A 12,947-nucleotide genomic window follows, 5' to 3' on the forward strand; every position below is an offset into this window, starting at 1 on the left:
CACCAGATGGCCCCCACGGTCTACTGCATGGTGATGGTGATGATGGTCTGTGCAGCCTCCCAAGGCGGTGTCCACAAACCGTCACCGAACGGTCCTGCTGGAGTGGTAAAGGCAAATGCCGGTGGGACTTGAGGATGTTGGGACCCCAGGACACTTTGTGGGGCCTCTTCATGACAGTCTGGACAGAAGCTTAACCATGGCTGGCTTGCAGAAGGCCACTTTGTGGGCCTCCTCTTCCCCTTTACATCAACGGGCAGACAGTGGCCTCTATCCCAATGCACTTTGCAATGGGATGGAGGCCACTGTGAAGTCTTGTTGGGAAGATTCTGTTCTAACTGGGAATTGCTGTGTCTGGTGAATGCTAGATGCATGTGTGAAGCTGCCGGCTGGTTTATCCCCCACCTTTCCCGCTCATCATGTCTCATCTGCAGCTCATCATCAGTCAACCTTTGGCTTGGTCTCCTTCCCTTCAAACTGGATTCAAGAGTCCTGCCACTCCCAGTGATCGCCACCAAACCTTGGCCCATCATAGCAGGTCGGAAAGTTTGGCGCTCTTCCACTAATATTCCCATAGGATCTCAGTCTAGGCAGCTTTTTCCTTGTTTGACTGGTCCTTTTTGATTAAATCCATCACTCTCTGTGCTGATGCTTCCTTCTATGGGAGCCCCTCCCACCACGATGTCTTCCAAGTATCTTCCAGTTTCCTTAGGTCCAAGGGAAACTACTAAGAGCATAACCTGATTATGTGTTTGCGTTTTTTATTTTATTTTCCAGTGCCTGTTTCTCTTCTCGCCTTCCCGCTCCTCCTCCTCTTCCCCAGCTGGCCACCAACACGAGGGTCTTTCCAAATGACAGTGGTTCTGCTGGACGCTTTATAAATCATGGATTGAACTGCTTAGTATCCCCCATAATAACAATGACTTGTTCTTGGCAGAAGAGCAGTATGGTGGTCAATGCTGGTTGACGCTCCACCGCTCTACAAAGGCTCCACGAGAGTCACAAGTGGTTTCTGGTAAATGAGGATATAAATCATGAATTACATGAACTGCTTTTACATTCAGTTTGAAACCAAACACTTCCAGTGCACATTTGCCCCGGCTGGCCCTCATTCAGGGTCACCCCGTCTCTTGCACCACAGGCTGGGATAAGAACATATTGTTCCATCATAACTTGTGCCTCCGTTGACATTGGTGTCCTACAGCGAGTTGTTTGGGCTATATTCTACTATGTAGAATTTTTACAACTTTACGTTCGAACTTAAGTTGGAGGGTATTTGACTGGATCCCTGATCTGGATCTAACTGGATCCACTGCAAAGTAGGATTTTAACTGCTCCATGCACATTTTTGAATGTCCAGTACCTGCGTGCGTCAACTTTGACACACAACCTGTTTTAGGACCATTAAATAACTGGTCATTGGTTCATGAAACCCAAATCAGGGTGAGCCGAGACCACTAATATAATGTCTAATGTTCTCCGTCATTAATGAATTCCTTTAAAGGGCGAATCATTCTTCCTCTCCGAGGCGGAGTGTTGCCACCTGCTGGTGACTGAGCGAAAGTGCAGAACTGATTCTAAATCGAATCAAATCGATTCTCTCTGTGCTGATGACTTTACGATCGGCCACTAACTGCTACTGCAGCACTCTCTATTCTCCACTATTGTTGTCATCTGATACTAAATGGCTAAAAAAGCAGGAAGTAGACATGATAGAGGGTAACAAACCAACATTAAAATGTAGAGTGAGAGCAAGTTTGACAAAAAAAAACAAACAAGGTGCACAAGCTATGAGTACAATTGATTTAATGGTGGCAATCACAAATGAAACCCTTGAACCTAAGAAGCACAAACACCTTTAAAAGATTTCTGGCAGTGCGGCGAGCACCTTACTGTCGCGCGAGCGGAGCTGAGCCTGGCCGCGCGCTTCCCGCCCTCCGCTTGTGCCGTTCAGCTGATCAGACCGGACTAATCGATCCCGGACCGCTCCAGACAGGAATGTTTTCATGCTGCACTAGATTACGCCATCAAGATGGCAGCCGCGATGGCGCCGATGAGACAGCAGCGGTGGTAGCGCCGCGCTAGCTTCGCTCCGTCCGCCCGTCACACGGTTATTACTCCTTACTTACGCAGACGCGAGTCTGTCCCCGAACCCACCATGACCGTGGAACAAAATGTCCTCCAGCAACATGCTCAGAAGGTAAGCTCAGAGGAATGCGCGGCCAGCCCGTGCGCGCCTGTGCGTGTGCGCGTTAGCGGCTCAACACCGACCGTTTCTGTTGCCTTTCGCCCGAGAACGATGGAGATCATTCAGAATGGGCGAGCGCGAGGCCCCACGGTGATGCCGCGCTAGCATAACGCCAGCTGTTAGCTTAAGTTAGTGGGGAAATCACGTGACACCCCCAGATCTCGTAAGATGCTAAATGCAGCTTTCCTGCGTAGCGTTATAACCATGTAATAGCTGTCGTCAACATCCAACAATTACAGTTTCCTGACAAACTCCGCTGGTAATTGACCGACTGGTTGTGATTTGTTTTCATGGGAGTTCGTTTCTGTCGTTTAACAATTTAATATCTGCGAGTTAAACCATAAATATGAGATCAATTATTTAAAAAACTTATATCTGCAGCAAAACACACAGCTACAAAATGTAGTGAAATAAAATGCTGTATTTTCACTATACTGTTGTCTTCAAGGAACTACAGTAGTTCAAAGTAGTTTGAAAAGACCAAAAAATGAAACTGAAGCGAATAAAGTCACATAGAATTGGAATGAGCACGCGCAGGCTTGGCAATAGCTAATGTGGCTGAAGGGGAGGGTTTTTGTCTTGGGTTTTTAAAAGAAAGAATAAAAGAATGTGTGTTTTTTTTACAATCTGAAGAGACAAACGTTGGTAGCTGCTCAGCTTTGACTGGTAGGACAGCAGTTCCTGGGAGGTTGCAGAGCTGATTGGCTTCTGGAGGTTGGAATTGATCGCCTGAATTTTTCTGAAAGCCAAAATACACAGTACCATATTTTCTGGACTATATGTTGCTCCGGAGTTTAAGTCGCACTAGCTAAAAAATGCATAATAAAGAAGAAAAATAGATGTATAAGTCGCACTGGACTATAAGTCGCATTTTGGGGGAAAATTTATTTGATAAAATCCGAGACCAAGAATATACATTTCATCTTGAAAGGCAATTTAGGATTAGCAATAGGGTTAGCAATAGGGTTACGGTATGCTAACGTAACAAATTCAGCTACATGACCTGCAATGAACTGAGTACGTGTCTGTTTTGTTAACGTAACATATTAACAGTTAATCAGACAACTACAGCATAAAGAACATCCGAGCAAGTTTACCAAACAATCTACAACAAACAGTCTAACTCCATAGACGAAGCACTGCTTCTTCTTCTGCGTCGCTAAAGGAACTCGTTCCTCAGGTACACACGTCTAGAGCGCCCTCTTGTGGTTGGCAGTGTGAAAATAACGAACATGTGAAATTCTGTAATAATGTATTTATTTAACATATAAGTCGCTCCGGAGTATGAGTCGCACCCCCTGACCAACTGTGAAAAAAAGTGCGACTTATAGTCCGGAAAATAGGGTAATTAATGAAACTAATAAATGACAGGCGTCTTTTTTCCGCTGCTACTGTTTTCATCGGTTTTGCCGATATCGTTGAGATGATACTAAGATTAGAACCGTGTGCTCATGTTACACCTTCAGCTCAGATTTGATCCTCTCACAGTTCTTGCTCCATTACCTAAGCATGTGGATCGTCACATCCCCTATAACCAATAACCTGGGCGGCTGCGTCATCTAATGCATTTATGCTAGCCGTGTTTTCGTGTGTTGCATCTCTTCCTCCATTGATGTGAAACTCGCTTTGAAAGAACAAGGGGATTCCAGAAGTTGCCTGCTGTCTCCTAGCTGGCTAGTTAGCCACCAGTGGCAACTCCACGCTGTCTGCGCTTGCTTCACTTTAAATTATTGGCTACAACGTTGTTTCTACGTGTTGCAAATTTGTGCTTAAATATGTGCATTTTTGTTTGAGGTTTGCTGAACTTTGACTTTTGGACATTGTGAATCGTCTGGACTCTGATCAGGAATTTGTTGCATCCTGAGTTCTCTGTTAAGAGTCTGACGGGGCTCAACAGTCGTACTGACGCAACAGCGTTGTATCAATTGTGTCACATCCCACTGATGGAGGTTCTTCTTCTGAAGACGCCCATCCACGTCTCGAAGGACCTTATTGGAATAACAACCAGGACTTGGCACCATGTTGAAGCGAGCCGCGTAGCAGCCACACTCCTTGATAGAAGAGCACCAATATTGTGCTGAAGATAAAAAGGTTTCATTGAGGAAGTGTGGAAGAGGTGCTGAGCAACCCCTGTACGCTGCCCGGCCCACACCCTGAGGGTCCAGGGCTTTCCTGGGGTGGACTCTGGAGAGCTCCTTCTCCCCCGACTGGAGGTCCCAATGGGGCAGGTGGACAGGGAGGGGGAGGTGAAAGGTCTTTGGGGATGCTGTCCTTTCAATCTGCTGGTATGCAGAGAGAGGAAGGAGGCAGCCAAGGACCCGGTGGAGAGGGACGCCGGGACTCCAGGACCGACCCACATATTTTGAAGCTTCATTCAGAGTCAGATGGGATTTTGGTTGTCCTCAATATTCTGATTTCTGTATGAAATGTGGTACACATGTGTAGCAGCTGAAAACCTACAAAAAAGTCCCTCGTACGTATATCCTAAATCTGACAGGAAGCCAAACAATGAGGAAGTGGTTGTAAGTCATACATTGTCAATTTAGTAACATTTATGATTGTCTCTGTCTAGACATATATGAATACAGCAATATACAATTCCAGCCATGGTGCCACCTGCTGGTAACAGGAAACAGGTCCCAGGGGACATGTGACGGGTGTCACAGTCGGGACAGTTCTACGTTTTATGCCAGCCTCCCCGACAGGCTTGGGGGTGCCAAGGGCCCCTCAATGCTGCTACCAGCTTTAATCTCTTTAATTTTCCTTGTGTTTAATATACGGGTTATTTACAGCATGTGGGGTTTTGTCCATCATATGGTTGGTTAGTTAGTAGTGGTGTTTGCTGGTCATCCAAACCAGAATCACCTAACTGTACTGTAGGGAAAACCGTAAACTCGCTGGATTTTAGAGATAAGGGAAGTGGTGGACAATACAGGCTGAACCGTCTGGACCACAGTCCAGAGCCATGGACATTTTGGAAGAAGAAAGATGTTTAAGATGATGGCTGGACAGCAAAGCTGTTGAGACACTGGCACTCTGGAAGAAAGGGGACCGAGCTGGAAGAAGCAGTGAATTCGGATCAACGGTGAGGAAACCAGAGGGTGGGACAGCACATGGTAAACGTTCTGGAGTTCATGAAACATGAAGGACATGAAGAACATAGTCTGCTTCAAGTTGTGTGCGTCCCCACTCCTTCTCTGCATCTATTTGGCTCTGTAGCTTGGCAGTGGTCGTTCAGTCCGTTGGGAACTGGCCTGAGGAGCTCAGGGTTCTTAGTTCCGGCTCCAGGGCAGACAAAACACGGAAGTTGTTCTGGTCATACGGGAGGTGCCAGAACACCTTCCGAACTCTGCTGAGGTACCCTTGAGCAAGGTACCAAACCCCCAAAAGCTCATATAGGGCCCTGTGATGAACTGGCTACTCACCCAGGGGGGAACTTGCCTTCAACCATTGTGGACCCTCCCCGTGAGTCCAAAAGGGATGAAGCAGTTAAGGAGACGAGACTGGCTCCAACTTCCTGCCTGAGGTGCTCAGCTTTGGTGCTACATCTTCACCATCACTGATTACCTGCCTTCCTTCTCTTACCGTCCTTCCTCCTTGGTTGTCACCACGACCCTGCTCATTGGGCCGTTTAGCCATCGGGGGGGGTTGGGCCTGGCTGGAATAAATGCTGTATGAACCAACAATCAGCTTCCTTAGCTTTACACCCAATCATCTGAAACCTTTACTGCTCTGGAGTTATTTTTTGCTTCTAGATTTGAGAATCAGGGCTGTTTTGATATTATCTTTGAACTTCTGAATAAGTGGACCTTCTTTGATCTGAACTGTATCCATTCTGTTTTGAATCCCCTGTAACAGCACCAACAGACGCTACTAAACCAATTGAAAGAGATCACAGGCACCACAGATGTTCACCTGCTTCAAGAGGCTCTACAGGTACATTATAAAAATGCATGATGGTCCAATTCTAGAGTTTAATCTGACATTTTTTTAAAATCAATAAATCAAAATGTGATGATGTAGTATTGAAGAGAACTGTTCCTTATTTTTGTCCTTGTTTGACCCTCTGTCCATGTCCAAGTTAACCATACGTACGTATCAGATAGTGTCTGATGTAGGGTCACTTTTCTGAGCACATCCAAACGAGCACGTGCACGTGCACACCCCAGAGAGATGGCTGAGTGATGCTGCCACCTCACTGGTGCAGCTGGAGGAAGATCTTGTCATCAGAGCTAAAAAGAGGCTTCTTCAGTTCTAACTGACGAGTGGGAATCCCCAGTAGGTCATCGGCGTGTGTGGTCATTTGCGTGATGAAGCGCTGCCCCCCTCCCATGTGATGTGGAGTGATTGTGAATCTACCTGGGAAAGGATCCAGGGACAGGTGTTCAACATAGGTGTTGCTATTACTCCTCTTTCAGACCATCTTTCTTCTCAAACATGAACATTGCTGTCTTCAGAGGAGTGTCCCTCATCTTTTAGGTGTAGATGGAGGCTGAATCCTCATGAGGACTTGTCCCTCCTGTGTTGGTCCACATGTCTGTGCAGTGACTGTTTGGTCTCACTGGTGGACAACTCTCTTTTATTAATATATATGTACCCGGTGTGAATGGAATGACAGCGTTGTTGCCTTTGTTCTCTGTTTCCCCTCTCTCTGTTTGGCACTTGTTTGTGGATTTAAGGCCCAACCAGGATAACCACAGCTTTTAAGAGATATCCAGATGTGGTTCTTCTACTTCCCTCCTCCCTAGGAGGGACCGTTTTCACCCCGTGGTTGAGAGTTTGGTTCACACCCAGCTTGTGTTGCAGTGAGTTTGGTTGAGACAGGCGCCTCTAGATGACTAGATACTTCCAGCTAAGGTGAGGCAAAAGAGTGCTTGTTGTGTCCGTGGAAGGAAGCTGGATAAGACAATGGTAGGATGAGTTGAATGAAATATATTTTTTTTATCAGCCTAGAGTGTTTCAGTTGTCTTCTGATGGATTTGCCCCGTTGTTTCTACCAAAAAGTGAGTTATGAGAGATTCTGTCTCTGCTCTTTTCAGGCCTATCCAGAGCTTTTCAAAGGTGTTAGGTCAGGGATAGTAGGGCCGTGGCAAGACCTCCAGGTTGTGCTTCTGGAGGTGATGTTCCTACCCCAGAGCATGATGGATCCACCCCAGGCTAAACAGTTGGCAGGGCTCCTTTTCACCAAGTTCTGTGCCCGTTCTTGTCCCAACCTGTCTCTGCTCATCGAGGCCATTGTATTGTGTTTTAGCCTTATTGGTCCTCTAGTTTGTGTGAGTGGCGTTGGTCGGTGAAACAATGAATCATAACTCCAGACCTGCCACCTTAACGTAACCTACACTGTTCCTGTGAACAACCGTCTTTAATGACATTCAAAATTGTGGAAATAAACACTTTCCTATCTTATATTCTCCTTCTGTTTTGTGGACTTTTGTGGTCATTTTCCCTTTCAGAGTATCCAGCAGCTTCTCAGATAAACCAATGTCTGTTTAGAGGAATCTGGACATTTGTAAAGCTTCATCGTTACCATACCTCTCTGAAAGATGCCTGTAAACATGCCATCACCTGGGCAGGTTCATTCAGGCCTGATGCCTCTGCCAAAGAGAGCTCAGATTGATTCTATTTTGAGCATGCTAGTGCAAATAAAGATAATAAAGTAAATTTGAGAAATATGATAATAAATAAGAAGAGACAAATCATTCCATATGTGTTTTTTGCATGTTGTATACATGTTCACAAAGGAGTAGGAGGACGTTTATGATCCTAACCCCTGGTGCTTGACTCATGTCAATAGTAAAAGAATTTGTGCAGGTGTGACACTCTTTAAAATGTGATCAGGTGTTCTAAGAATCACAACAAGTCTCTTGAAAAATACTATTGAATGTGCCTTGAAATAACAACAAGCTTTGATCTTCCAGTTGCAAAGTGTCTGTGTGTGAAGCTTTTATCCTGCGTGAACTTTGCATTGTTGCTGCAGGTGAGCAATGGAGACATGACTGAAGCGGTGGCATTTTTGACTGAGAAGAATGCCCAGGTGTCCCACCAAGACAAAACAAGCTACTACCAGACATCCCAAGTCACCAGCGACAGATACATCAGTGTGGGCAGTCAGGCAGACACGAGTGAGCAGCTTGGTAACATTTCTGGTGCACGCGTTGAAGATGCTTCATTTCCATGTGATTAGTATTAGTTTCAAAAGCAACAGATCTAAAATGTCTGTGCATCTCCTAAAAAATGAATGCAGAGAGAAATCCCGTCAGAACTGTAGCCACCTTTAATGTGACCTGTGATGTGAACGGTTCAACTGAAAGAAATCAGAACGCAAAAAGGGGAAGTATTTATTTCACCTGTTATCCACATTGTGCAAAACTAGCTAAAAACAGACAAAACATCACAGAGAATAGGCACATTCATAGCCAATGACATCACACATCGATTGAAACTCGTGTCCACATCTTCCTATTTCAAATACATTAGAACCATCGACAGATAAAAGGAGGAGTTTTGGCTATAAAGAGCAGGTTCCTCATGGAAGGAAAGGCCCTTGAGACAGCACCAGCACATTTCAGCCTCTCTGTGGAAGACGGATCTATGTAATCTCATCAAGACATAAACGACAAACCACCTCAACACAATTGACGAAACAGACAACATTAAATTCACCCATGAAGAAGAAACCGACAGCACAATCCATTTCTTTGGGATATGGACATCAAACACCTGGACAACAGCAGCATAAAATTAAAAAAATGACCAGAAACCTACACACACCGATCAGTACCTCCTCTGAATCAGTGTTCCACTCAAACTACACATGAAACTACGGCAGTTACTCGTTTACCCCAAGGACAGAATACAGCAAGGCCAAAAATGCAATGTTTGCCATGCAACAAAAGATGCATAGAGGAAACAGAAAGAGCTTTTGATCCAAAGAAAATAAAGAATAAGAAACAGCTGATAAACCATGCAGCCGAGCCAACAAGCAACAAGAGGGCCAAGAACAGCTGAAGCCCCGATCTCTGACCACCACAAGAGCAAGGACCACCTGATGGATCGGGATAATGCAAAAGTCATAGACATAGAAAGCAACAAACAGCTTTGTTGCATCTGGGAGGCCATCAAGATCCAGAAACGTGCTCACCAGACTGGAATCTGGGACGAGGGGACACACCACACCTTGGATACAGTGGGAAGAAGTCAGGCTGCAGACTGCAAACCCTGCTTAACACAGCTGACCAAACATGTCATAGCAACACCACGTGATACCTCTGAGGAGGGCGGCAGGATGCACCAAAAACTGTCAAATATGACTGAAGACAGAGATCTGTTTACAAGAACCCTTAACATAATTATACCGGAAGACCTGTTTAACTACAAGGCCTTGAACTAAGGGGATCTTGGTCTTCTGGATTGTGGCTGACTAGTGCTGAATGACTGTGCCGACTCATCCAACTCTATATTGGCCTCCTTTCTTTAGCTGAGGTTCAGATTGAGGTTGTTTGTGTGGCCCCAGTCCTCCAGACAAGAGGTGCCAATTTCCTTACCAGATGCTTTTGTGACAATTGTGTAGACAGTGAAGGTGAAGTCCACCATTTGGACATGGTGTTCTTCACTGCTAGGAGGAATCTGGGTATTTGTACCAGGCTCAGATGAGGGGGTTAAACTGTAGAGGTGTTGTTGTCTCTGCATGGCATCATTGCCCGTCGCATCTCTTTCTTTGCTATTCCTCTACAGTGGTCAACACCAGTAGTGGGCTTTCTCTGCCTCTTCTGTTAGCTTCTTGATGGCCTTCTGCAGGTTTGCCCCCATTGATCCAGCTGCTCCAATAAGCTGTACTGCTGCACTACCCATAAAGCTTCTGCATCCTACTTCCACTAGATGGATGGTTGTGGTCCAAAAAAAGGTCTTTTTACTGGGGCCACACAAACAAAAAAAAACATTCTGCAGCTGAGTCAGAGTACGTTGTCCATTTGAGCTTTCGTGCTACTGGTAGTCCTTCCTCCCAGAGGACGGTGAGCTCGATAATGAAGACCCTTTTGGGATCTATGGACCACAATGCAACATCTGATGAGGACTTGCAGTGCTGTTAGCCATCATTCTGCACCTGAGCTCCTCTCCCGGTGCCAGTGCCACTTTACACTCTGGAAAATGTGCTGCCTGTGTGGTCTTGGATGCACCTTCCTTGCCCCAGGACACTGCCTTGATAAGGTAGTGGTCTTGTTCCTTCCATGTGACCGCTTAAAGGCCATGACCTTCATCTGCTCCCTTTAAACCAGATCTCAATGGGTTTTCTCCAGCCCAGAATGGGTTCTCCCTAGCCCAGCCCAGCCCTGCACTCTTCCCACAACCTCTTTGTGCTGCAAGTTGCTGATAGCTTGGTCCACCACTGGTTGGGCCATTTGTCCCCCATATGGATGTTTCCTTCTGCATCCATTAATGTCTGAGTTCTGGACTCCCTTAACCAAACTTTGACTCAGGACATCTGGTTGAATCCACATTAATGGGCCTCAGGGGCAGGAAGAAAATCTAAGAAATTGGCAAGGAACACGGTGCTAGTCCAGAACCACTTTAAATGATGACAGTTGCAGGCTGTTTAGTATTTAACTTAGCTTGAATGCTATTTGGTAAATTCTGAACACACCCATGACTAGTTATGAGAGGGTTAGTGTTAGGATGCGATTCAGGCAGGACTGTAAGCAGACAAACAGCTGACAGCGTTAACACGACTTTAAGTAACTTGGATAACTGCGTGGTGAAAAGGTGCGTGAAGTGCAGATTGTTCCTTTGAAAGAGGGGCGCGTGGTGACCCAGGAAGAGACGTGAGAAAAACGGGGAAGGTTACTTGACAGGACGAAACACGAGAAGATACCACTGCCCCACGTTTGCCACAAAGCTGACAAAATGATCAGCGGCTTTAAGAGTGTTGATTGGTAACCAGCTGCAGGTGTGACAGTCACCAGCCAATGGTACCAATGGTACCACGCCCCTAGTGAGAGAATCAGGAACACAAAACCCAAACAAAAGGCATGACATGACATGACAGTGAGCCGGATTATGTAACTGCATTATTTTAGGTTTTCTTTTTCCTCCAATAATCTTTCAGGTTTTAACTTGAATTGTTCACATTTTAGGCCACATTAAGAGGAAAAAATGTGATGTGATTTCTCTCGTCTTACTCATTTTAAGTGTGCATAGACTCTTTGTCCCACTGTAAATACTGCATGTTATCATGGATATATTGAAAATGTTATGTGAAAATAGGGGTCACGCCTGTGTTTCTGATGGATTTTCTTTATCTAGATGTTATTGACTTGACTGGCGAGGATAAAGATGACTTGCAGCGGGCCATTGCTCTCAGTTTGGCAGAGTCAGATCGTGCATATAGGGAGACCGGTATCACTGATGAAGAACAGGCCATCAGCAGGTGGGCTTGGTTCTATTACTAACAGTCAGTGGTTCAGCTTCTCTGCAACATTAGGCATCCTTCAATGATTTTAAGTGATATTAAGTGATTGCAGGAGTAATTTGAAAGTAAAATCATCTGTACCTTTATTATATGTACTATTCCCATTAATGGAGACTTTTTTTTTAAGTATATAGAATTTCATTGATTTGTTTCCTGCTTACGGGGCCTTTGAACAAATTCTTTAAGTCTCTATAATATTTACATATATTGCAGTGCATATTTAAAGAAGAAGCATCCTAGTGTGTCACTTTATTTGAAAGGAATGTAGGACCCATCCTCCTCAATGAATTACAAGGAATGTTTCTTCGAGTTTGACTGATTACCTGGGAACTAATGAACTCAATGTTTTTGGATTTTTAAAGCCAACAAAATTGAGCAATTGTATGTCTTTGTTTGCCTGAGCATTTCGGTGTCAATGCAGCTGGAACAGAAGGTAAGTCCCTTCTCTAGAGTTGCACAAACCACATCCTGGCACAGAAGATAGCACCACTGTTTTCACTACTGTTAGGTAACTTGTATTTAATATTTACCGTATTTTCACGACTATAAGGCACACCTAAAACACTGAGATTTTCTCAAAAATCGACGGCGTGCCTTATACTATGGAGTGCCTTGTGTGTGGACTGAGTTCCAAAATCTGCTGTGCGCCTTTGGTGGGTGCACTACGGTAAACGCTCCGCCAATCGATTAGCGGCACACCTACGCGCAAGGATCCCCTAAAATGGCGCCGGTCAAGCGAGATGTGTATGAATGAGGCTTACTTTAAATTGCAGGCCATCGAATATGCGGCTGAAAATGGCAATCGAGCAATCTCAGTGTTTTTGCTTTATGAGGAGGCGGCATCTCTCCATACGTGCAAGGGCAACTGTTGCGCAGCGGCTGCCAGTGGATTACCAGGAGAGGGTGGCCATCTTCCCTAACCCTATCCCTAACCAGGAGAGGGTGGCCATCTTCCCTAACCCTATCCCTAACCAGGAGAGGGTGGCCATCTTCCCTAACCCTAACCCTAACCAGGAGAGGGTGGCCATCTTCCTAACCCTAACCAGGAGAGGGTGGCCATCTTCCTAACCCTAACCCTAACCAGGAGAGGGTGGCCATCTTCCTAACCCTAACCCTAACCAGGAGAGGGTGGCCATCTTCCTAACCCTAACCCTAACCAGGAGAGGATGGCCATCTTCCTAACCCTAACCCTAACCAGGAGAGGGTGGCCATCTTCCCTAACCCTAACCAGGAGAG

General features: G+C 45.6%; 1 protein-coding gene across 7 annotated transcripts in view; it reads left to right on the top strand.

Moving 5' to 3' along the window:
• The first annotated feature begins 1,647 nt into the window (after nucleotides 1-1,647).
• Nucleotides 1,648-12,947, top strand: part of usp25 (ubiquitin specific peptidase 25) — a 35,046-nt gene continuing 23,746 nt past the window's right edge. Inside the window, exons 1-4 of one of the 7 annotated variants that reach the window (XM_029848892.1) lie at nucleotides 1,648-2,197; nucleotides 6,104-6,181; nucleotides 8,223-8,379; nucleotides 11,546-11,669. In XM_029848892.1, the coding sequence (XP_029704752.1) occupies nucleotides 2,156-2,197; nucleotides 6,104-6,181; nucleotides 8,223-8,379; nucleotides 11,546-11,669 (401 nt within the window). In that variant the 5' untranslated portion in view covers nucleotides 1,648-2,155. Of the gene's footprint in view, nucleotides 2,198-3,975; nucleotides 5,331-6,103; nucleotides 6,182-8,222; nucleotides 8,380-11,545; nucleotides 11,670-12,947 lie in introns of those variants that run through there. The other 6 variants (XM_029848893.1, XM_029848895.1, XM_029848894.1 and 3 more) reach the window with 6 other exon arrangements.

Source organism: Takifugu rubripes, chromosome 15 (genome assembly GCF_901000725.2).
Source record: "Takifugu rubripes chromosome 15, fTakRub1.2, whole genome shotgun sequence".
NCBI classification, from domain to species: Eukaryota; Metazoa; Chordata; class Actinopteri; order Tetraodontiformes; family Tetraodontidae; genus Takifugu; species Takifugu rubripes.